This window comes from Asterias rubens, chromosome 5 (assembly GCF_902459465.1).
Source record: "Asterias rubens chromosome 5, eAstRub1.3, whole genome shotgun sequence".
Taxonomy (NCBI): Eukaryota; Metazoa; Echinodermata; class Asteroidea; order Forcipulatida; family Asteriidae; genus Asterias; species Asterias rubens.
Genome location: NC_047066.1, coordinates 7,849,824 through 7,874,778, shown reverse-complemented (window position 1 = coordinate 7,874,778; position 24,955 = coordinate 7,849,824). Strand labels below are relative to the sequence as shown.

Here is a 24,955-nt window from a genome sequence, read left to right as displayed (position 1 = left end):
GAGTACATGGGTGCGGTCAGGGAGAGGGAGTGTATGCTAGCTGTGTGTTGGATAGAGGGTAGTCATTCCATGGTATATTAATCTATAAGAGACAATTATAGCGTGCACATTGTATGTGATTTTGATCATTCTTTTCTCAATATTGGAGTTTAGCCACCTCGATTCTCTGTTGATGATGGTATTGACCGCCCCCTCCAAAAATGGGGGTGGGGCGGGGCTCATCCCCAGGATTAACATCCGTGGTGCTTTATTGCATCGGGATAAAGAGTGATGTGTTGATACGATTCTGTTTTTACCGAAGTTACACCATTGCAGGATTCGTAAAACCACCAAGTACACCAAAAGTATGGTGCAGAGGAGTAAACCCCTGTGATATACATGTAATCATTATTATTATAGGTTTTCTCGGTCAAATTCGACAAATGAGCAGCCAATTTCATTTTCATGCGTTCGAATTGAAGCTGTTTTGCCTCTCCGGTTTTTACTGCGTTTTAAATTCAGAATTCGGCCGTTCAATTTCGTTTTGAGTCGAGTCAAATTCCTTTAGCACTCTGTTCAATTTAGCATACCGTCATTCTTTTTCGTGACACAACCGCCCCAAGAAGCGTCTGCGAATTTGAAAGCTGCTTTGATGAATTGTTAAATTGAATGATTATTTTGTTAAATCGAATGACGCAACACGACATTTGACTAATCATAAAACGAAATCGAATGACCCTTTTCAGTAGCTTCGATTTCATGCGAAATAGAATAGCTTGGTGGTTAAATTGGCTGCTCATTTTCCGAAATTGACCGAGAAAACTTATATTATTATTATTCAGTGTTTTAAATACTTTAAGTTGTTTTTTTTACGTCTGTGCAATCCAGTCTTTTTACATGGATTGTTTGTGCTTTGTAAAATGGGAACTCACAGTTTGTTTTAATCAGTATAGTTGTAGATTTACCACCTACACTGTGAAAACTTCATTTCAAGAGGAGGTTGCATTTTTGAGATAGGCATATTGCCTAAAATCTGAAGCGTTAATGTCCACGCAGAAAATTTATACCTGCATTATTGGAATACACAATTACAATGGGTACCATAGCCGCTGTATTTCAAGTGACAAGTTAAAAAAAAATGCATTCAAAGCTGGTGTGCTTCTTACACTATACTTAGCGAGTAAGTTTGTACTGCCATTAATTTTCAAAGGCATCACCAAACGTATACAGACCCTATAAAGAAAATAGATATGAGATAGTTTTAAAATAAATAAATGTATACAAATCGACGTCATGAAGCAGGCTCATCTTACTCGTGTATTCATTGAGGTTTCTCTGTATCTTGGTCATGATCCCAAGACCTCACGACCACTGTGAGGTGAGGGCTACACCTACCAACCAAAATCAGCTGCCCCAAGGGGCACCTTGCCACCAATGCTCTACGGGCTGAAGCAGGGTATACCCCCCCCCCCTTCACAGTCGTAATGATATGGTCACGTGTATCATCCACTAAAGGAGCCTGGGTGGTAGAGCAGAATACAATACTTTCCCAACTGTTTTACGAAGCAAATTATGGTTTAATGCCTTCTCAAGGACACAAGTACGTGCCATGACCGGGATTCGAACCGACACTCTGCTGCTGACATCACCGAGGCTTGGGTCCGGCCCTAGACCGCTCGGCTACGACACATAATTACGCTATTTGCCAATCGCCATTTGTAATGCACATGCTTAGAAAACACTTTCGACAACATAAACTGAAAAGAAAATTCAACTTACGAAAACAACTCTTGGTATTTAAGAGGTACTAAACACTTTATTAGTATTCACATGTCATAAATAAAGTGCGCATAATTAAATATCCTCGAGTTTCTTAACCAAATAAATATAGCTACGAGAGAAATGTGATTTTTTTTTTATCAAAGGCATGGGGACGTGTGTTTGACATCAATAAATAATAAACAACCAACAGTTCAAGCATTGTTGAGAAGCTTGTTCAAATTCATAACTGAACTGAGAAATGTTGGCACCATTGCATCAACCAACTGAAAAATTATAACTTTCGGTTTAAAATTTTTTTCTAAAGACACATCACACCTGCTTTGACATACGTTGCTATAATTTACGAGCAGAAGGCGAGTAGGCCTACATTGCAATCACGAATCTACACTTTCTCTGGCTTACACTATTTTCCCCATCAATCTTTGTATTTTGTAAAACGACGTTTTGGTCACATTTATAAGTATTTGCAAAATTTATAAAAGTATATTGTACAGTGCTTGTAACACTATCGAGACAATTTGTTTGAAATTATGTTTTTACTAAAGTAAATTGTTATAACTGTGGAAAAATGTTTTTGGCAATTGAAATATAACATGTGTAGTCAGCTGATGTTTTCCCATCCCATCATGTTATTTTTGGAAAGACAGTCATTTTAAAGTTGAACTAATACACACTCAACTGTAGATTCGTACATACGTAACGAATCTACAGTCATAAAAATAATCTACACTTTCATCAATAGAGTTATATCACTAAAATGGTTTGATATGAATATTTACTTATGAATGGTACTACATATCAGCTGCATAAATTGTTCAATATTGCAGATAATGCTATAGAGCCGTGCGCATTCTGAAGGTTGAGCAAGCTCATAAATTGAGCCCAAGACCTATCAAAGTTGCCAATAAAAAGATATAAAAGGAGTATTCAATTCAGCATTCCAAGGACATGTACAAACATGAATAAACAAATTAAGCAAAACAAAAGTACCTAATTCAAATATTAAAAATACAATACACAACCAGGTAAATAAGAACGAGTCGCAATTATTATATTATTCTAAATAATTTAAATGGCCTATACAAGATAAAGGTGAAAAAAAGAAAGAGATAAAGGATAGAGTCGGGGTGACAGGGGGAACAAAGTCACATGACCAAATAGCGAAGAAACAAGGACAGATTGAGAATGGGGTTATGGGAAACAAAACTGGTGTGGAATGGGCCAAGAGAAACACAAATAAGAAAGGCAAAAGGACAGGCAGCTATTACAAAATCAAAACACACGCACACACACCCACACAAAGATTTGATTTTGTTTGAAATGAATTTATCTTAAAGGCAGTGGACACTATTGGTAGTTACTCAAAATAATTATTTGCCTGGAACCTTTCTTGGTAATGAGTAATTGGGAGCTAATGATAGTGTAAAACTTTGACGTAATGTAGTTTTCGAGAAAGAAGTTATTTTCCACGAATTTGATTTCGAGACCTCAGATTTAGAATTTGGGGTCTCGAAATCGAGCATCTGAAAGCACACAACTTCGCGTGTGACCATGGTGTTTTTTCTTTCATTATTATCTCGCAACTTTGACGACCAATTGCCCTCAAACTTTCACAGGTTTGTTATTTTATGCATACGTTGTGAAACACTAAGTGAGAAAACTGGTCTTTGACAATTACCAACAGTGTCCACTGTCTTTAAAGGCTTTCTTGGTAACGATTAATGGGGAGCTGTTGATAGTATAAAACATTGTGATAAACGGCTCCCTCTGAAGTAATGTAGTTTTCGAGAAAGAAGTAGTTTTCCACGAATTTGAATTCGAGACCTCAGATTTAGAATCTGAAAGCACACAACTTCGTGTGATAAGAGAGTGTTTTTTATTCCATTATTATCTCGCAACTTCGACGACCAATTGAGTTCGAATTTTCACAGGTTATTTTATGCATATACGTTGAGGTACACCAAGTGAGAAGACTGGTCTTTAAGACTAGTCTTTAACAATATCATGACAAAGGGTGTCCAGTGCCTAAACCTTTATTACATACCTGTTAGATGGCACGCCCAGTTTCTCCATGAGTGCTGTGATTGCCGTTGTGTGTTTCTTGTTCTCTTCTTTTCCGATCTTTCCAGCGCTGATGAAGTCGACCTTTGCACATGGTTCTGCGCTTCCTCCAAATGCCATCATCCTGATCTGGGTTTACGTACACTGAAATGGCCTATAGGGAAGGGGGTGTAGGGAGAGGGAAAAACACAACAAATGATGGAATCAGACTCAATAAGAATTGACAAAAATTGTGTAGGTTCAACATCATGACTAAGAGAAATAACAAGGAGAAAAAGACGAACTCAGTCAGTTTCCAGTATGGTTTGTTCCACTCATCAGTAACTACGGAATTTGTACAGTGCATTAAACAAACTGTTCTTTATTTTTGGTTACCAATTTGTTGTTACACCAAACATTTAATAGCCAAAATGTCGCAATCAATAGTGTAACACTTTTACACGGTACCTCCTTTAGGCCTCCGAAAATCTGTCTTGTCATGGTAAAAATATTGTAAGCCTAGCAAATATTCATAAGATCTACCAGGAATAGTTCCTTTGCGTAAAATACTGAACAGCCCCACGTCGCAATTTCTTTGTATTTTGTTAATTGTTTACTCTGTGACCCCCTTATTTTGGCTCCAAAATCTGCCTAGTCATGGTTTAGAACATTTTGAGAGCCTAGAAAATATTCATGAGGCCTTCGCTCTGTGCGTTTTCTACCTATTCAGTGCGAAGCTGCAGCCATAGATGTGTTAGTGTGCAATTTGGAAAGAGACGGTGGGAGAGCCGTGATGAGCGATGGCCGTTGTTGGGCTCGATAAGTGGGGTGTACCCCGCCCCCAAGACACACACTCTCCTTTTGTGTTGCGTACTTAGAATCTCAGGAATTCTTTGGGTACTTCTGACTTCTGTATCAGATGTAAAGAGTGTGTGTAGCGAGCATATACAGACGGAGCTTTAAGAATGTGTGACAAGTTTTCACGGAAGTTTAACCCATTTGCAAACAAAGTCACGGTTTCAAAGCCACGATTACGCTTTTTATTAACTTTTGACAAAACAACACCGATACAAAATGGAGAGTCCGCGTCAAACCGACTCGGAATTTGAAGCCATTGTCCAGATTTCAACCAGATTCTTTGACATTCTTTTGAGGATTTTAGGAGGGTAGAGGTCCTTTTGTATATCAAGATGAAAAAAGTGTGTTGCGTATAAGCATGGAGGGTTTTCTTCCTCCATGGTATAAGAGAACTTATTTGGGGGGTGGGGGGCAGCCTTTGCCACATAGCGGGCAAAGTATAGCGATGGCGCTTTAAAAAAGTTGTGCGACAAGTTTTGTTTCTCGAAAGTTATTTTCAAATAGCATTTTTTTTACGTAAACATAGTTCAGAAATCATCTTTCCCATCTTAACTATAACTTTTCAAAAAGCACGGGGGTTCGTGCCAGATTTTGTTTTAATACCAACCTCTCATGGTTTCCCGACGGTCTCGTGCATAGCAACGGATGCCGTCTTCAGAAAGTCGGCAGGGATCTTCTCTTTCTTGACATTGGTGCTGATAGTGAGCAGAGGCATCTTGAAGCTAACTTAAAAGAAGCTATACAAAGAAAACAGCAGATGTTATCGCGATTAAATTCAGTATATTAACAAAATTATTACTCTTGTAGATATATAGGCCAAACGAGCTTTAAGAAATTGCACCAACAATAACTTTCAACCTCTCATGTAAAACATGTTTTGTTTCCTCAAATCAAGGCCAATTATTTTCTGTAGGCCTACACATGCTTCTTTTTTTATTTTTTAAAAAATCAACAAAAATGTATACCAAAAGTCGGACTTGACTATATTAAGGCGCGAGGAAGGGAAATAATTATAATGTACTTCTATATAGAATGAAGTAATAGGCCTACAGGTTTAGTTGCAGAACTCAGTTATACAGGTTATAGTATTTGATGGGTGGAAAACATTTTTGTTGCCAATCACTTGGATACAATAAGAAACAATTTGTTTAAACATTTCAATAAAAAACACTTCTAATAACTATACAGACACATTTTTCGTAATTAAAAATAATTATCAGCATAAAAAGGAGAGCTGTTGAAACATTGTGAGAAACGACTCCTTCTGAAGTGATGTAGTTTTCGAGAAAGAGGTAATTTCTCACTCAAATAATTTGAATAATAATAAAAGACTTCCCAACAGGAGTTCTGTCTATTTTAATAAAGGTACTCTTGCAAACTGTCCACGGAATACTTGACAAAACAAAATGAAAGTGAGCTTTTTTAATACCATTTGCTACTTACTTAGATGTTTAGATTCAGTCAAGCATTAAACTTCCATAGACCTTTTCGCAAATACCGGGGCGCGCGCGTAAAGCTTGGAATTAGGTGCATTGTGGTCTTGCTGGTATCCAAATTTGATCCATATCTATCCCACAATGCACCTCATTCAACAGTCTGCGCTTGCGCATTGGTATTTGCGATAAGGTCTATGGACAGCTACTAACATGCTTTCAGTAAAACTTACAGAACTTCTACGCAAGCTTATGCAGTTTCTTTGTAATTTGCTAGTCTTTTAAAGGCTGTGGACACTATTGGTAATTACTCAAAATACTTATTAGCATAAAACCTTACTTGGTGACAAGTAATGGGAGGAGGTTGATAGTATAAAACATTGTGAGAAACGGCTCCCTCTGAAGTGACGTAGTTTTCGAGAAAGAAGTAATTTTTCACGAATTTGATTTCGAGACCCCAGATTTAGAATTTGAGGTCTCGAAATCAATCATCTTATAAAAGCCTGACAACTTCGTATGACAAGGGTGTTTTTATTTCATTCATATCTCGCAACTTCGAGGACCAGTTGAGCTCAATTTTTCACAGGTTTGTTATTTTATGCATATGTTGAGATACACTTAGTGAGAAGACTGGTCTTTGACACTTACCAATACTGTCCAGTGTCTTTAACGGATTAAAACAAGGATATCTTTTGAACAATTTGTTATCTACTTCTACCTTTTAATAGTACGAATGTATTGACTGCTACTTTCGTCAAGGTGGTATAAGTTTTATTATAGCTAGTAATAGATTACACCCCGAGTAGTATAGATATAACCATAACGGCAGTAGCAGTCAATAATATTTGTGGCACAAAAAAAAAAAACTTGCCGGATTACAAAGAAAGTGCAAACTGAAGTTTTTTTAAGAAGAGATTGTCTTCGCTCCTCCTCGCTCAACCTTTAGTAGTCGAAATGAATCCAACCTGCCGTCTCATCGTCGTCTTAACAAACCACCACCACTCTACTTGGCCCCACCCACATCACCCACAAAATTACGCAAGTGATCTTACGTCAGCTCCTTGTTGTAGATACAAAAACTGAAGACGCGTGCACATAGCCTAATCTGCTAGGTGTACCTCGCTGATTAGTACACGCAGACCCAAAGTATATTCTTAACCATGCCTAGGCAGATTTTAGAGCCAAACTAGGGGGTGGGGTAAAGAGTAACTAAAATGCAAAGAAAATGCAAGACGGGGCTGCTGAGTATTTTACGTAAAGGAACTATTTCTAAGGGTCTTATGAACATTTTCAAGGCTCTCAAAACATTTAACCATGACTGGGCAGAATTTTAGAGCAAAACATAAGGGGGTAAAGAGTAATCAAAATGCAAAGAATTTGCGACGCGGGCTGCTGAGCATTTTACGTAAAGAAACTATTTCTAGGTCCCATGAGGATTTTCTATAGGCTCTCAAAATATTCTTAACCATGACTAGCCAGATTTTAGAGCCAAAATAAGGGGGTAGAAATTGGGACATGGGGGTTGTTGAGTATTTCACGTAGAGAAACTTTTGCCATAGTTCACAAATCAAGTTCTGTCAGCGATGATTAAAGGAACATTACAGAATTGTTTTTTTCTAACAAAACAGTTGCTGGCAGTGTAAGCACTTTATGTAATCCACCATATACATAAACTGACAAACCTGTAGAAGTTTGAGATCGATCAGGCGTCTGGGTCACGAGAAAATAGTGAAACACCGATCACACATTTAGCATGACAATGATGCAAAAACAAAATGAATAGTTAAATAATTTTTTTCTCATCAAATATGACATTTCAGGCCAAAATATTTCAAGGGATGTTTTCTATTATCATCATCATTAGACCGTGTAAGTTTGATGTAAATCTGTGATCTTCACGATTTTGTTTTCTTACCAATTCTGTAACGTTCCTTTAAAAAAAGTAAACTACAAGCAAACTGAGTGAACTGTTCTTATTCTTCTGTATTTATGATATACTAAACATACCGTAGACAAACAATGGCGCGATGAGCCACACTAAAAAAGAAAAGTCCCTGGGGTGGACTTCACAAAGGTAAAGTCCTAACTTAGGACTAGTCCTAGGCAATGCTAAGAGATAGGACCAGTCCTATATTAGGATGAGTTACTTATAGGACCAGTCCCATCCCTTAGCATTGCCTAAGACTAGTCCTAAGTTAGGACTACCTTTGTGAAATCCACCCCTGGTCAGACAGAAGTAACCCAGAAATCCGGGTTAGATCCTCTTTTTTTTTTTGGGGGGGGGCAGTTTCTAAATTTGGATATAGCCGTGGCAAAGCATCCCAATGGAAACATTTTATCACATCAACTTTTCGTATGGGTAAGACCCAGTGTGACCCACAGTAAATTGGTAAGTCAGTTGACTTTCTTCCTCCATGGTTTGACGCGGACTCTCCGTTTGTCTTGCCCTAAAAATTGTTAACAACGATTTCGAAACTATGAATTTGTTAGCAATTGGGCCCAACTCCCGAGAGAAAACTGTTCACTCCTTCCTGTTTTTGAATCTCTGCGGAGCAATATTCTTCTTTCCTCCGCTGTCCCTGTTACAATCCCTCATTCTATAAACTTTGTATACAAGATTCCTTGAAGCAAACATCCCCTTTAGAAATTCCTTATGGAGAAAAATATTGTTCTTTACTTTCCCTTGTGTTATAAGACGCCATATAAGGGGGAAAATATGAGGGCATAACCTTCTTGAAGCCACTGCCATGCCCGCTATACACACACTATTTTCCTCTAATGTATGGAAGACAAAAAATTACCCCCAAAAAATCCTCTAAAGAATTTCGTGAGATTTTAAGAACACAAAAGAGATACAATAGGAGGGGCGGGGTTACACCTTGTCACATCGAGTAACCAAATCGCGCACATCTATGGCTGCACCTTCCCACTGAATAGGGAGAAAACGCACAGAGCGAAGGGTCGAGGCTCTAAAAATATTCTTAACCATGACTAGGCAGATTTTAGAAGAAATTGCGACGTTTGGCTGCTGAGTATTTCACGAAAAGGAACTATTCTTAGGTCATGAATCTTTTCTAAAGGCTCTCAAAATATTCTTAACTATGACGAGGCAGATTTAACAGCTAAAGGGGGTGGGGATAGAGAGTAAACAAAATGCAAAGAAATTGCGACGTGTGCTGCCGAGTACTTTCGCAAAGAAACTTTTTCGATAGTTCACAAAACTAGTTTTGTTACCGACGATTACAATTATTAACAAAACCACAAGCACACTGTGACTGAATTCTTCTTGTTTTTCTTTATTTATAATATAACATACACAATTTAAGTTCCCCGTTATTAATCTGCAATAAAACTGTGTGATGTAAACTAAAGAATATCAAACATATAGATATCTAGTACTTTAATAATTAATATTTCTCTTTGGCTGTGCTCAAACGCATGCAAACTGTTTTTAATTTATAACTCACACTTGTAGATTAAAGACACTGGACACTATTGGTATATCTCAACATATGCATAAAATGACAAACCTGTGAAAATTTGAGCTCAATCAGTCGTCGAAGTTGCGAGATAATAATGAAAGAAAAAACACCCTTGTCACACGAAGTTGTGTGCTTTCAGATGCTTGATTTCGAGACCTCAAATTCTAAATCTGAGGTCTCAAAATCAAATTCGTGGAAAATCACTTCTTTCTCGAAAACTACATTACTTCAGAGGGAGCCGTTTCTCACAATGTTTATACTATCAACCTCACCCCATTACTCGTACCAAGAAAGGTTTTATGCTAAAATAATTATTTTGAGTAATTACCAATAGTGTCCACTGCCTTTAAACAAAATTTGGTTCTTCATGTCTACTAGACCGTATATTAGGGCAATTTGTGGACATGAGTTGAATGATTTATGGAGGATATTTCAGGACTGTTGAGTTGATATTAAGGAAATTGGAGGTTATGAGTTGATTGACAAATTAAGGAAATCTGTGGACATGAATGATTGACATAATGACACATTAAGGATATTTCAGGACTCAATGATTTGCTTGAAAAGTAGGCAAACATTTATAGCCAATTTACTGTTACAATAAATTAATACTTTTGTCACTATTTTTAACATTTCAGTAATTATGAGAAAGCTACACTAATATAAAACACTACTTAGCAACGCATGACATTTTAGATGAATTTGGTAAAAGCATTGCCCCCCCCCCCCCCAATTTAACCATTAAATAACATTTTGGCAGAAGCAAGAATCATACAAAATTATTCATCATAGATTGTTTTTTTTGTTTTTTTTGGTTGAATCCTAAAATATGGCTGCCATGGTGGATCCTTTGTATCCGACATTATCCCGAGCAAGATCGGTAAAGACGATGTACATCCTGTTAATAAAACAGACAATAATCAACAACAAAAATTATCATTAAAAATATTCATTATAGGATTGCTAAATGCAGTCAAATACTCCTTAGCAACAGGGAATTAATTAGTGTGGGGGGGTAGACTTGATTCAAGTTCCATTCTCGTGCGAGAGGTCCCAAGCATATAGCGCCTACTATCAAACTTGCCATACTTGCCAAATTCACCTGAAAATAGGGACTGAAAAATAAAAGGACTCTCACAGTTTTGGGACTTGAGTCAAGTCTAGGGGAGAGGGGGGGGGGGCATGACTGTTCAATATGCATAAAACAAAATTGAGTAAAATGCAGAGGATTTGTATATTTTAGTGATGTTAGGGATTTGTCCAATTTGAAGTCATGCAGCTCTTGATCCTTTAGTGGATATATTTTAGCCTCACTTTTGCCATGCAATGATTGTGTACTCTCATTGCTCAAGGGGTTAGAGTCAGTGCAAATCCCGATCTGCACTAATGCTTAAAACAGAAGCTGAGTAACCATATCTCAGACTAAATATGTATAATTTCACTATCATTTGCCTGTACATGTCGAAGGTTTCTGTTTTCTTGTGTTTACTGACACTACTACAAGTAAAGTTTGGTGCGTCGATGACGCAGTTAAAGTAGTGGAGGGTTTATTAGACAGCCAGGTATCTTGAGCAAAAGTGACGCCAGTAGTGAAGAGTGCTATTTGCGCTAAAGATCTAACATAGACTAATCACATACATGTACATCTTTTACAGCCTTATACCAACACTATACAATAAAAACACAACAACAGTTCAGCTTTCTATTTCTAAGGGACGGTGAACCTTCTTTGATTTCAAAAAAGTTTTTGTTTTCGCCCTTGATTCATTCAGTTATGGATAGCAAAGACTGCCGATAGAAAGTTGAATGAATTTCCACTTCAAAACAGAAATAAGAATAGTACAGAAAAAAAGAAACAATAGGGCAGTATATGACATGCAGTAAGAAGATTTGGATCAGTTTAAAGGCACTGTACACCTTGGGTAATTATCAAAGACCAGTATTCTCACTAATTAGAGCATCCCAACCATGAATAAAATAGCTAATCTGTGCAAATTTAGACCGTTGTTCATTGAAATTGCAAGAGGATAATGAAAGAAAAACACCCCTTTCAGATGCCTAATAAAAGGCCTGAAGCCTTTTAATATTTGAGTGAGAAAATACCTCTTTCTCAAAAACTATGTTACTTCAGAGTGGGCCATTTCTCACATTGTTTTTACTATCATCAGCTCTCCATTGCTCGTTACCAAGTAAGTATTAAAGCTAACAACTTTTTTGAGTAATTACCGATAGTGTATGGTGCCTTTAAAATGAAAATATCCTAACAGACTATACAGTTACAAAGAATCAGTCATCTTGCAACCGGGCACCTAGGTCAACCAAGGCCTAGGTTCACTCAATCAAGTCTACGATCAACCCCTCCCTTCGATCTTTGAGCTTTTAATGTCTCGTTGAAACCCTTATTCACATACCTGTCAGATGGCACGCCAAGTTTCTCCATGAGTGCTGCGATCGCCTTTGAGTAATTCTTATTTTCTTCTCCCCCGATCTTGCCAGCGCTTATGAAATCAACCATTGCACATGGTTCTGTACTTCCTCCAAATGACATCATTTCGTCTGGTCTCACAATCACTGCAATGTACTTGTGGGGAGAATTTACATAATAATTAGTCATTTGTACCAAGGAAATTTCAGAATGGTGACATTGTCTCAAATGACAGTATAAAACCAGCAGGGTTTTGGCCATGTGGTAAATAATAACAACAATAATAACCAGTTTTTATATAGCGCTTCCAACATTATTACCCCTAGTTACTGGGCCATTTATTTCATTCCTTAAACCATCTCAGCTCCCTAGGGAGTATACTATAAACAAAATCAATCTCAAGAACCATCTCTGCCCTCACAGGTACCCATCTACCCCTGGGTGGAGAGAAGCAATCATGGTTAAGTGTCTTGCTCAGGGACACAAGTGTCACGACCGCGATTCAAACCCATACTATACTGAACAGAATCATAACAGCTTGAGTTCTGTACTCTTATCCGCTTGGCCATTTACCTGCACAAGTTTTAACCTCAATAGTCAGCAAGTTTTTGAGGGAAAAAGGGAAAATCACAGAGCAATTTTTTCCAGGAGAGTCGCGGTGTACATGCTAAAAATAATTGTTGTCTCACTGAGACAAAACACTGTTGTGGTGTGTTTAAAAAGCAAACCAAATTTAATAGTCTGGCGATGTTGTCCGCTGCTCAAAGGCTAAACCAGTGTGTTAAAAAAAAACCTGATTTCCAGTTGGCATCATGTGGTTAATTATTTTTTATATCTGAAAAGGCTTCTCGTAGACAAAATGTATTTAACATTTTCCAGGGCGTTATTTTCCATGAGAAAAGTTGCAAGGAAAGTTTTTTTTTTTTACCCGAGTAAGATTTCGTGTCCAGATTATTTTCCAGTCAAGTATGGACTTTGAGTAAGAGTATTGGTGTATTCAAGAATCACTCAGGTACCAAAACTACTACCCTGGCAAACAGAGTTAATACAGGATTAACACTGTGCGGTATGCCAACGCTTTTTGCACCCTCAGCTCTCTCGAATTGTAATGAACAGTTGGAAAGATAATTCATCCATGTATCACTCAGGTACCAAAACTACTACCCTGGCAAACAGAGTTAATACAGGATTAACACTGTGCGGTATGCCAACGCTTTTTGCACCCTCAGCTCTCTCGAATTGTAATGAACAGTTGGAAAGATAATTCATCCATGTATCACTCAGGTACCAAAACTACTACCCTGGCAAACAGAGTTAATACAGGATTAACACTGTGCGGTATGCCAACGCTTTTTGCACCCTCAGCTCTCTCGAATTGTAATGAACAGTTGGAAAGATAATTCATCCATGTATCACTCAGGTACCAAAACTACTACCCTGGCAAACAGAGTTAATACAGGATTAACACTGTGCGGTATGCCAACGCTTTTTGCACCCTCAGCTCTCTCGAATTGTAATGAACAGTTGGAAAGATAATTCATCCATGTATCACTCAGGTACCAAAACTACTACCCTGGCAAACAGAGTTTATACAGGATTAACACTGTGCGGTATGCCAACGCTTTTTGCACCCTCAGCTCTCTCGAATTGTAATGAACAGTTGGAAAGATAATTCATCCATGCAATAATATCACAGTGACCAACATGGGCTGTTTTTTTCATTCCCAAAGGTATTTTGGGACAAACTTGTTAAACTTTTAGGTTAAACTTTTAGGTTCCTTTCACATTAATTGGTAGATAGTTGATGTATTTATGTATTGAAATGGCTCCTTTTACTGTGTTTTGTTATTTCTTATGTATTCCTAACTTAATGTTGTAAAGGCAGAAGTGAATTTCCTGTTTTGGGAACTACAAAGTAAATTTGAATCTTTGAATCTTGAAACAAAGGGACAAAGATGACAATCAATCAGAAAACATTTTTTCAAAATCAACAAAATATTTTTATTTCAAATGCCCCGACCTTAAGATATTTTCACTAAAAAAAAATAATTACAATACACCTTGTTGAAACGGAAAACAATCAAGCAGGTGGTTGAAAATAGTCTGAGCATCCTTGATGGGATTTGTAAAAGGTCAATATTCATGTTTTTTTTCCCACAAACCTGCATTGGTTTATCAATAGTCTCCTGGAAGGTCTTGGATGCAGTTTGAAGAAAGTCTCCAGGGATGTTCTGCTTCGTGACATTTGTACGGATCTCGAGCAAAGGCATATTGACAGATTACAGCAAGCTAAAACAGTTTGCAAAACATTCTCATGATTATTTTCAAGAATAAAACAATACCTTTGGCTTACACACTTACATGTACAGCAATTGCATCAGAATACTATATGCAACCCCCTCTAGCCAAAGTCCTGCTTGTTATTATTTACAGCGCTGGACACTACGGGAAATAACTCAACATAATTGTTAGCATTATTATCTTACTTCGGTAACGAGCAATGGAGAGCTGTTTGGAGAGCTGTTATAGTATAAAACATTGCAAGAAACGGCGCCCCCTTAAGTTATAGTTTTTGAGAGAGCTCACATGAATAATAATACAAGACTTCAGCTGTTACTTTTTGTTGGGCCTATGCATCTGAAAGCACACAAAGTAATGCTATTAAGTGTTTTTTCTTTCATTATTCTCTTGCAAATGTGATGACCAGTTGAGTTCAAATGTTCATATAGGTTTGTTATTTTATGCATTTACATGTATGTTGGGATAGCGCCAAGTGACCACACTGGTCTTTGACAATTACCAAAGGTGTCCAGTGCCTCTAAAAAAAGGGTGTGCACAAAATTGGCGAGATAGAAATTAAACAATAACATATTTGTACAGATAACTTAAAGGCAGTCACAGAGGAATTCTTCCCTTGAAAATTTCTGAAATATACTACGGTTGGAGAAAAGAGTTTGGATCTTGTTAGTTCAACCAAGGAGGAATGGTCCAACTTTTAGTGTTCTTCAACAAGTAGGCCTACGGTAGTACAGGTACATCAGTGAGAATATAACATTATCCTTTTCTTTCGTTCTTTTTCACTATTTTTTGTGACTTTGCTGACTGACTGAACTCACGATTTTGACAGATTTGCTATTTTATTTATTTATATAAGGATCACATACAACAGTGTGGAGACACCAGTCTTGAAAATTCTAAAAAAATTCCCATTCTTCAATGTAGCAAGTACGCACATAAAATGTTAAAAATATTTTTGGATTTGCTTTGTTTGCAAAACCTATGACATATGGCATTTGTATGCATGCTATATAAATATTGGCATGGTATGCCAACGTGTAATTATGCCTTGCCCTTGGCCTGACCATGGATCTATTTCCGTAGCCTGACCGTTTAGGGGTGTATTTCACGATCGTTCCCAATTCGGTCAATGGATGGCCAAGTGATCAGAAAAGTTTGCGTATCACGGCACCACTTTTTCATTCGATATCAAATAATAAAGTTTACAATTTACGTCAATGAGATATCCTTCTTTTATGGGTTGTTCTAAAACCCCCTCGACCCCCACGACCCACGACCCCTCCGCGTCCGCCCCGTGTTCAAAGAATGTCCCAATTCCGAATTTAAAAAATGTCACTTTACGACCGAGTAAGAATTAAGTTCCCGATTTAGAGTTCACAGTGTGTGATCCGCGACGCAAATTCCTTCCACGACTAGGCTTGACTTCAAGTCTGAGACTGCGGTATTTATCTGCATCAGCCACACAGAATTGGGAGTATTTACTCTCCGCTTCCGCACGACAAGTGCACACCGACTGGGGACCCCAAACACGTCCGTGTGGCCATTTGGTCGGTCAGGTCTACAACCTTGAGCTCCGCTTAGAGCAACTAGTAGTACCATTGAGGAATAGTACACAGGACGGGAGCGATCGGCCGCAAATGGGTCTGCCTGATCATCACGTAATGAGTTGGCCGTAATTGTATTCGGGCAGTACATGCAGGTTTCCAGTTGGGATAATAATCTCGGATCGGCCAAGAGATACACGCGGAAATGCCGCGGTTTTTTATCTGTACATCGTAATTGCCACAGGCCCACAAAGTTTGCTTCGTGCATACTACGTGTCTCGTACGCTGTGTTGTTGTGATGCGCGAGGCATGTTTGGCTGAGGTTGTGAACTGTGGCAATTTCGGTGTACAGAAAAAAAATATCGCACAAAAGTCTATGGTCGAGGGGGTCGTGGGTCGTGGGGGTCGAGGGGGTTTTAGAACAACCCTTCTTTTATACTTTTATAGAAATTAGTGAAAAAGTGGTGGCGTGATACTAATACAAAAAGTTATCCAAGTGTGATCAACCAAACCAACAATGCATTATTATTATGCCAAGCTCAACCGAAACAGTTATTGAATTGTGTAAACACACCCCTGTTTATCAACTCTATCATCATATGATAAATCATAGTTCAGACATATTTTATAGAGTTATGTCAATATGGGTCAGACCATAGAGTAAGGACAGAGTAAACAAAATCTGGCATCATGCCAGATATCAAAGAGCAACTGAAGCCCCGCAGCTTTGGCCTTTACGCCCTTCGTATAATAAGAGCATGGTACGAGCGATACTGACAAATTTTGAGTTACTATGCCTGGGTCTAAACTCTAATCGAACCCAAAGTCACACATTATCACGCCCTAAAATGTCCCAAATACCACTTATACAGACAGCATTCTAAGGCTATACTATTATTGCTAGTCCTACACTACAGCTATTGAAATTTGCATCTCACCTGATAGTTGAAAACTTTTTTTGACAGGACGACAATCTGCTAAACCTTCAATCCACGAAAAGTGTGACAAAAAATTAAGGCGCCACCACCCGGCAGATATCGGTTATGTTGAAAGAGCTTACACTAAAAACAGTTGGAGGGGTGTTCTCGTGTTCGTTACTTTAGTTATTTTTTATTTCAATTCGTACAACAGCAAATAGAGAACAGACAAAACTAGGGCTATTGATAACAAATTAACATAACATTTTCTATTGTCGAATTTATTTCAAAATACAATGATACTTGAAGATTACTTGAAGATTTTTATTTCAAAGCAAACTTTACGATTCCCCGCTTTGTCTTTTCAGACGAGTCCAGGTCGTAGGTCACACAGGGCAAAAAAGTAAATAATGGCCGCGAGAGCAGACGACTTTACTCTTGTGCAGAGAAAAAAGAGAAGTAAAGGGCGAACTTTCTCAAGTAATGGCAGAAATTTGAAAGAAGAAAGGCGGGCTGAAAGTGGACCTGATTCATCAAAGGAATTAAAAGATGTAGATGTTGCGGCCCTCCGGAAGAAAATATTACACGTAAAGTGAGATAAGAAGCCTCAATTGTATTTAATTAAATACAAAAGACAAGTCATGTGTTCGTGAATAATAAAAAATTGAATGAATGTCAATGTCATAAATGTGCCGTGTATTAAAAATAGTATAACAGTAAAACTGGTATTTACAAAAAGGGATATCTGGATCTGGATATATTATATGGATAACTTTCCGTATGGCGCCACCACTTTTTTGCTCATTTTTACAAAAAGGGATATATCAATCAGGTAAATAAGTTCCTATATTATTTTATATCGAATGAAAAAGTGGTGGCGCCATACGGAAACTTTTCCTATTATATTGTATTATAACGGATACCCGCATCGCATCAGAGTTATAAGTATATCTCATTGGCGTAAATTTGATACTACATTTTTTCATATCGGGCGAAAAAGTGGTGGCGCCATACATACGGAAAATTTTCCCTGTTTCGTTATATTCAGTTCAAGCTTCTTATATAACTTCCTTATTTCATAAAGCAACATTATTCCTAGTTGCGATAACGTAACCCTCCTCCCGACATTGGGGGAAGGGTTACGTACCTTCCTCCTGACGGCGGGAGGAGGGTTACGTTATCGCAACTACATTATTCCAAGAGACACTATTGGTTCTCCAAACAATACGTTGCATAAAAACTTACTTGGTAACAAGCAATGGAGAGCTGTTGATGGTATAAAACATTGTAAGAAGCGGCTCCCTCTGAAGTAACGTAGTTTTTGAGAAAGAGCTAATTTAGAATTAGATTTTTAGGTCCCGAAATCAAGCATCTGAAAGCACACAACTTCGTGTTTTTTCTTCCATTATTATCTCAATTTCGACAACCAATTGAGTTAAAGTTTTCACAGGTTTGTTAGTTTGTGAATATGTTGAGATACACCAAGTGAGAAGACTGGTCTTTGACAATTACTAATTACCAGTTTCTTTAAGTTGTGAATGTTAATGTTGACTCTTTTGTTTTACAGAGATGATTTGGCAATCAGCAACTTTTATGAAGACTTTAAAGGTAAGTAAGAACAGGCACAACTTGAAAAACATCAGTCTTTTTGTGTGTCACCGTTATTTTTAAACACAGGGCTTGAGTTAAGGAACTAGAACACAGGTTTGTACGTAGCTCTACAAAATTTATTTGGACCAGGGATAGGTTTTTACAATACCTCTTTGTTGACATTTACATTATGATGGTAACTTGACAGGATCCTAAGTGAGGACGTCAAGCTGAGGGTGCTCGATTGTTGGTGCCAGAGTGCATACCAGACAAAAAAGTGCTATCATAAAAACAAAACTTGGAGAACTGAAAGTGAATTGAAAGTGCTGAAGACAAGACTAGACAGTGCAACTAAAACTGGGCTGTGGCTTTTAGGCTTGATGCAACTCCTCCCCTGAAGGCATCTAAAGGTTGGGGCTATGTGTAGTTGGGAAAACACTTTTACTCGTTCAGCTGTGTGGTGTCACTGGCTCAATGCTATACTTACTAGCCATTGGCCAAGGGATACTTCAAGCCATGGTTTTTTGTTTTAATTTCATCTTATTTTTTTTTCAGATCTGCTGTCAAAGGTTCTTAGCAATTTGAGACGCGATGTTGACACAACAAACTGTAGCTCTGATCAGGATTGCTATGACATACAAGCAACTGAAAGCCGGAACACTGTGGTTTCAAAACTTAGTGACGGTTATGATGATGATTCTAAACATCCAACGCAAAGTTCACACAAAAGTAAATCCCAAGACTTTCATCTTGAAGACTTAGCTTCAAAGACTTGCAATTTGATTCTTCACGGTGAGAGGTTTGGAATCTTAAAAGACTCCTCCAAAAGTGAAAACATCAAGGAGGAGTGTACAGGTACCTCTCAGCATCGCGATGACCTTGGATTGAACAAGTCTGAAGAGGTCAATTTTGAGGTCATTGATGGGACAAAGGTTGAGGGTCAATTTAGTGTTGAGGTCGACAACCAGTCAGTGGAAACGGTTGTGTGCTATGGTCTGGGTAATTTCTCGGACTGTATCATCGCACGATACCAGCTGGCTCTTTTGATTCTCATTTGTGGATTTTTAAAGGTATGATGGGATAAAATATAATTTTTTTCCCCCCCCCATTATGTTTTTTTTCCCTTACTCAAGGGTATAATTAGCAGAAAAAATATATTCTGGGTTGGCATGGGATGGAAATTTTCATGTAGAGCTCAATTATCTTCATCTTAAGGACAGAACCTTGTAGATTGTTTGTTGCAGCATGGTCGTTGCAGAATTTCTAACCGTTTGTTATAAAATGCATATGGTTAGAAAGATGTTTAAAAAGTAGACTACTATGATCCACACACATTTGCCTCGTAATTGCGTGGTTTTCCTTTTACTTTGCGAACTAACACCGTCGGCCATTTATGGGAGTCCAAAATTTGACTCTGGCCGACCGTGTCTGTCGACGAGGTAAAAGGAAAACCACGCAATTTCGATTGATACTTGTGTGGATCATTTTATTCTACCTTTAAAATATCTTTCTTATCATATGCATTCTATAACAAATGGTTACAAACGCTTTTCAAAGACCAACTCGACCGATCCAAGGCAACAGATTCCTTTAAAGCGCCTCACAAATGTCACATTTCATTCCAATTTATTTCATTATGGTTGTGAAGTTAAGGGCTCTCAGAAAAGCAAACTTAATCACGGTACTGTCCGAAAACCCAATGGAGAGAATACAGGGAAGGAAGGTCGGCTTTAGATGTTGGAGGAAAACCTCAGAGAACTATATCATGGGAAAACCCACGAAGTCAGACAGGGACTGAAAACCCAATCCATGTGTGAACCGAACTGGGGTCTTAGAGGTGAAAGGCGAGAAAAGATACCAATACTCCAACCTGACCACCCCACATTGTTGTTTGTTATTCAACCTATAGAGCCAAAAGTATTTTGATAATAGACGGGACTAATAAACGCCCCCGCTCCTCAAGTTGTTTGAGTGAGTGTCTGTATTTCCTACACAAAATGCTCTTTTTCTTAAACAAAATGTTCTTTTTGTATGAATACCAACAGATTACAACTGCCTGCTGTCATGTGTACGACCCAAGGTTTACAGAAGAAGAGAAACAAATCCTGTTGAATCTAGGTTTCAACGTTATCCAACAGAATGAGGTGAGAGTATAGACCATTGTAACCTTTGACCTTGCACATTCCAATGGCTTTCTGGCAGGCAAGATACTACACTTTGTGACATGTCATGTCCGAACGTTTTAGTTCGCCGGACCCAAGGAACTTAACCTTAATTGCTTCGTGAAAGTTGGGAAGGTAGTGCATTCGGCTCTAGCGTATGATACCAAGGCCAACATCCTTAATGGACTGTGAAGGGGGTAACCCTGTTTCAGCCCCAGGAGTAGGTGGTAACATGCCGCCGCAGACAGTTGATTTGACCCATTAGCTCATTTTGGTTCGATAGCCCAAATCAGTTAAACGAGGTTCTCAATACATCCTTCTTGTGGTAACCCCGTTTCAGCCCCAGGAGTAAGTGTCTTTGTGCCCCTGTCATTTGTGTCGATAGCCCACTGCCCTAATCAGTTAAGGCATTGTGATGTTGGGCGATTGTTCATAAAATACTTACGTTTTAAAACTTACTTAGTCAGTTTCCCTTGATGTTTATTATTTGGAACAGTAAAAAGACTGTTTTATTGTTCCTACTGGCTCGCTACTAAAAAAGTTTAAATAGTAACTCATTCCCAGGGTTAATGTATTTTTTTATATTATTTTATTTAATAGATGTTGCCTCTAGCTACCGGGGAAATCTTGGTGGTCTAGAATTACAAAGGTTATGTGTTCGAATCCCACCCAAGTGTTATTGTTCTCACAGAACTTGGGAAAGTACTGAGTATTGATGTGTATCTGTAAAACCAAAATGAGTCATTTTTGTTTTCTTTTCAGGAGTGCAAAAGAGCAGCTTCTGGGACCACACTATTCTACATGCCTCACTGCGGGAAACCTCTGTATAACAACTTACTGTGGGCCAACTGGAGTACGCAAAGATTGTCGAGTATTGTCATCATCGGAAATAGCTTTCAGAACATTCAAGAAAGGTGAAATTATTTACTTATTTTTGAAAAAAAAATTGGGACAAAACTACCTGTTGCCGAGACCCTCACCATCTTTTTCATAAAGAAAACACAATATATTAAATTGTTTAATTGTTTTGTGCTTAGCTACTTGTTGTGCTTCAAGCAGCTCTGATGCAATTGTGCCCTTGTTTGGTGACTCTCGAAACTTCTGACCTTAAAAATGCTCTTAAAGGATTTGGGTACTTTTTCAAAATGTCCATAGATTTACATTAAACTTACAGGGTTTGAAGATAATGATAGTGGAAAGCTTCCCTTCAAATATAACTTACTGAGGTGCTGTAGTTTTTGAGAAGATAACGAGTAAAACAATGTCATGAAAATACGTTTGTAAATGATTAAAATAATTTTCGTCTCATGAGACGAAAATTATTTTCATGACATTGTTTTACTCATTTCCCGAAAACTACAGCACCTCAGCACGTAAACCATTTTCTACTATCATTATCTTCAAACTGTGTAAGTTTAGTGTAAATCTGTGGACATTGTGTTTTTTGTCTTACATAAGTTACATAGACCCTTTAAAACTAAGAATGTTTTCATTTTTGCTTGATTATTGTCAACTTTCATAGACAAGCTTTTTGATTTAGAAATACATTTCCATCAAGAACAGTTATTACTTATAAATTACCCAATTTCTTAACCTTTCAAAGTCCCTGCACTATGGCCCCAAACCCCCCCCCCCCCCATTTGCCTCAAAATTATGATACACTTGTTTGTTTATTTTTGTCTGATTTTAGAATACCCAGTCGACTCCTGAAGGATTTCTACTTCTTGAATAATGTATCCTTTCAAAATTGCCTAATTCTTTTAATTCTTCTTTTTAATTTGAATTCTTTATACAAACATAATTTGTATTTGCATAGATTGCATTCCAAATGTGTTCAAAAACAAATATCCTTTTTCTTACATAGCATCTGAGCTCTGTTACACTCTCATGAGTGGGCTTAATTTGTTTATTTTCAAATTAAAAAAAAATGCATGTTTTGGCCAACCTTTTTAAAACACCAATATATTGGATCTTTATTTAGAACTTTTAAAAGACAAAATTAAACACTTACTCAAGTATTCGTTTTAGTTGTTTTTTTTTCCTTAAATTTCGAACCTTTTTTTTCAGATTACTCCTTTCACCAGAGAATTCCCTGTCAAGAATAAGCTCCAGTTTGATGACATTTTTAACGACACGTCAATACATATATTTCCTGTGGAAAGACTGCTAGAGATTCCCAGCCCATTGTGGGAGAATTGTAAAGAGCCAAAATATGATCCAGATTTACAACTGGAAATTATTCTTCGAGACTGAAGGCCCGGTCACACAGGCCTTGATAACGAGAACGAAAAAGAGACATTACAAAATGCACCCACTCGATTGGTTGAGTACGCGTGCGTGCGTGGAGCAGTTCAAACAATAGAATGCGCTCTCTTTGCGTCGTTTTCATTATTGGTGCAGTGTGACTCAGCCTCAAGACATCACACAACCTGTATGCATTTTGCGTAAACATAGGGTTTAAACTGCCTGTAACCACTGGGCTAGCTCTGGTGGTCTATTGGTAAGACATCTGCTCTAGCAATGCAAGGGTCGTGGGTTCGAATCCCACCATAGTAGTGTATGCCTGTGGAATTTTTTCAGGTACCTGCCAACCTGAATACATTTTGCTTAAAAATAGGATTCCAACTGACTTTAACCACTGGGCTAGCTCGGGTGGTCTAGTGGTAAGACATCTGCTCTAGCAATGCAAGGGTCGTGGGTTGGGACCCCACCAGAGCGATTTGCCTGCGGAATTCTTTCACAGAACTCTGGAAAGTACGGTGTATACAGTGCCAAATACCCAATGGTGTAAGGGTAAAAAGAAATTATATACATGTTATTTGGTTAGTAAAACAAAATGCTCCCCCAAAAAAATCACACAGGCAACATTGTAATTTAAACTTTTGTTCTCATTTTATTAAAAGGATAAAGTTAAAATAATTGCAAAACAAAATTACACAAACCCTTACTATTTATTGTGTGCCCAATTTCATAGCTCAGCTTACTGTAAGCACAGAATCGACGCGTGCGGAAGCAGTGACTTCTGCGCTTGCGGCAAGCATATATGTCATGCAGAAATTTGCCGCTTGCATGTAAGCGCGGAGAATAGTGATCGTAAGCCAGAACTCGGCAGTAAGCCGAGCCATGAAATTTGGCCCTGTAGTAAGTGTGAGGCAGTTGGGTGTCTGACCGACATTTGCTCAACACTCTATTCAGAGTTCAAAAACCATTCCTTCACATGTAAATACAAATTTAATGCAAGCAATTTTGACTCTGTTTTACAATTTACAATAAATTCAGATTCCTTATTTGAAAAAAAAAACTACAAATAAAGTTGGTTGAGACCCTAGGCCCAATTTCATAAAACCTTTTCAGCAGAAAATATTGCTCAAGAAATTTATTTTCTAAGCAATATTTTGCAGAGAACCAGCTGAGAGAGTAGTATACAGTATACAGTGTTATTGACTGGTAACCAACTTCTGCTTAACATAATTTATCTGAGGCGAGATGCGTAAACTCTTGTGCTTAATATCCTTGAGACATTGGGCGAAATGCAATATCGTAGATATACTTATAATAAAACAAAAAATTTCAAAGCAAAAACAACTGTTCCATCCTTGGCTGGCTGTCTGATTGATTTTTTGCAACAGTGACAACATTCTTGAGCAAGTATTTATTGCTCAAAGCATCTCTATGAAAATTAAGCCCAATTAACATCAAACTTTTTGATTCACTTCAACAAAGGTAATCTTCAATAAAAAAGAGAAACGGAAGAGCAACATAACTTTAACCCGTACAAATTAATAAATTATTTCACACACTTTTTTCGGATATTTGTAGGGCTTAAATTTACAGTTCCCTCTTAGTACTACTATAAAAGAATATGGCGCTAACAACTTGAGATGTATGTAAATTATGCTTATAAAGTTTCTTTGGTAAAAATGCGGCAAAATGTATTTTCCCTCTCTAGAACTTAAACTAAACAGTACGTGCCTGGGCCCAAGTTCATAAAGCTTAAACAGACAATTTTGCTTATACTTTTTGTGCTCAGCAAAAGTTTGTAGGATACCAGTAAGAAATGGTTTATGTTACATTGTAACATTGGCTGGTAACCGTATTCTGGTAAGCAGAATTTTGAGGTGCTTGTATTTAAGCAGCTTTAAGAAGTTGGGCCCTGGTTACATACAAGTTTAACTTGTTGATTAAATGTTTTTATTTAATATGTATGTATCATACATGTATGTAATGCCCTTTCCCAGATGTCCATTTTACATTTTGGGAAAATCGTTCAATGTTATTCAAAATGGTTTTTAACAAAACATTCCTCCGATATTGCGTCTCAAAAACCTGTCATTTCAATGAGGTTAAATTTGCATGCTAACACTAAACAGGGTTGGATTTTGTTTTTCAATCGAAAACTCAAACATATAAAGCAAAAGCTGAAATAAAGCACACCGTGGTAGGGC

General features: G+C 37.7%; 3 protein-coding genes across 3 annotated transcripts; 1 reads left to right on the top strand and 2 right to left on the bottom strand.

The window, feature by feature from the left end:
• Positions 1-3,786: 3,786 nt before the first annotated feature.
• Positions 3,787-7,098, bottom strand: LOC117290113 (macrophage migration inhibitory factor-like). The gene is given in 4 exon segments (XM_033771367.1): positions 3,787-3,945; positions 3,947-3,976; positions 5,279-5,396; positions 6,964-7,098. Coding segments are annotated over 3 exon segments (285 nt in total). The 5' UTR covers positions 5,375-5,396; positions 6,964-7,098.
• A 2,771-nt stretch (positions 7,099-9,869) lies between these two features.
• On the bottom strand, positions 9,870-16,864 carry LOC117290254 (macrophage migration inhibitory factor-like). Its single transcript, XM_033771549.1, has 4 exons — positions 16,780-16,864; positions 14,162-14,288; positions 11,986-12,155; positions 9,870-10,472 (listed from the first exon to the last, which is right to left on the bottom strand). The coding sequence occupies exons 2-4, from the start codon at positions 14,267-14,269 to the stop codon at positions 10,397-10,399; spliced, it is 354 nt and encodes a 117-aa protein (XP_033627440.1). The 5' UTR covers positions 14,270-14,288; positions 16,780-16,864; the 3' UTR covers positions 9,870-10,396.
• Positions 16,865-17,132: 268 nt separating this feature from the next.
• On the top strand, positions 17,133-23,811 carry LOC117290253. Its single transcript, XM_033771548.1, has 7 exons — positions 17,133-17,350; positions 18,326-18,366; positions 18,904-19,418; positions 20,394-20,492; positions 21,273-21,424; positions 22,201-22,243; positions 22,578-23,811. The coding sequence occupies exons 1-7, from the start codon at positions 17,169-17,171 to the stop codon at positions 22,761-22,763; spliced, it is 1,218 nt and encodes a 405-aa protein (XP_033627439.1). The 5' UTR covers positions 17,133-17,168; the 3' UTR covers positions 22,764-23,811.
• The last annotated feature ends 1,144 nt before the right edge of the window (positions 23,812-24,955 follow it).

Coding starts and splice junctions, on each gene's coding strand:
- LOC117290254 (XM_033771549.1), bottom strand. CDS start 14,269: ATGCCTTTGCTCGAGATCCGTACAAATGTCACGAAGCAGAACATCCCT. Junction 12,156..14,161: donor CTATTGATAAACCAATGCAG/GTTTGTGGGAAA, acceptor TCTCCCCACAAG/TACATTGCAGTGATTGTGAG. Junction 10,473..11,985: donor CTTGGCGTGCCATCTGACAG/GTATGTGAATAA, acceptor TTTTATTAACAG/GATGTACATCGTCTTTACCG.
- LOC117290253 (XM_033771548.1), top strand. CDS start 17,169: ATGGCCGCGAGAGCAGACGACTTTACTCTTGTGCAGAGAAAAAAGAGA. Junction 18,367..18,903: donor CTTTTATGAAGACTTTAAAG/GTAAGTAAGAAC, acceptor TTTTTTTTTCAG/ATCTGCTGTCAAAGGTTCTT. Junction 20,493..21,272: donor ACGTTATCCAACAGAATGAG/GTGAGAGTATAG, acceptor TTTTCTTTTCAG/GAGTGCAAAAGAGCAGCTTC.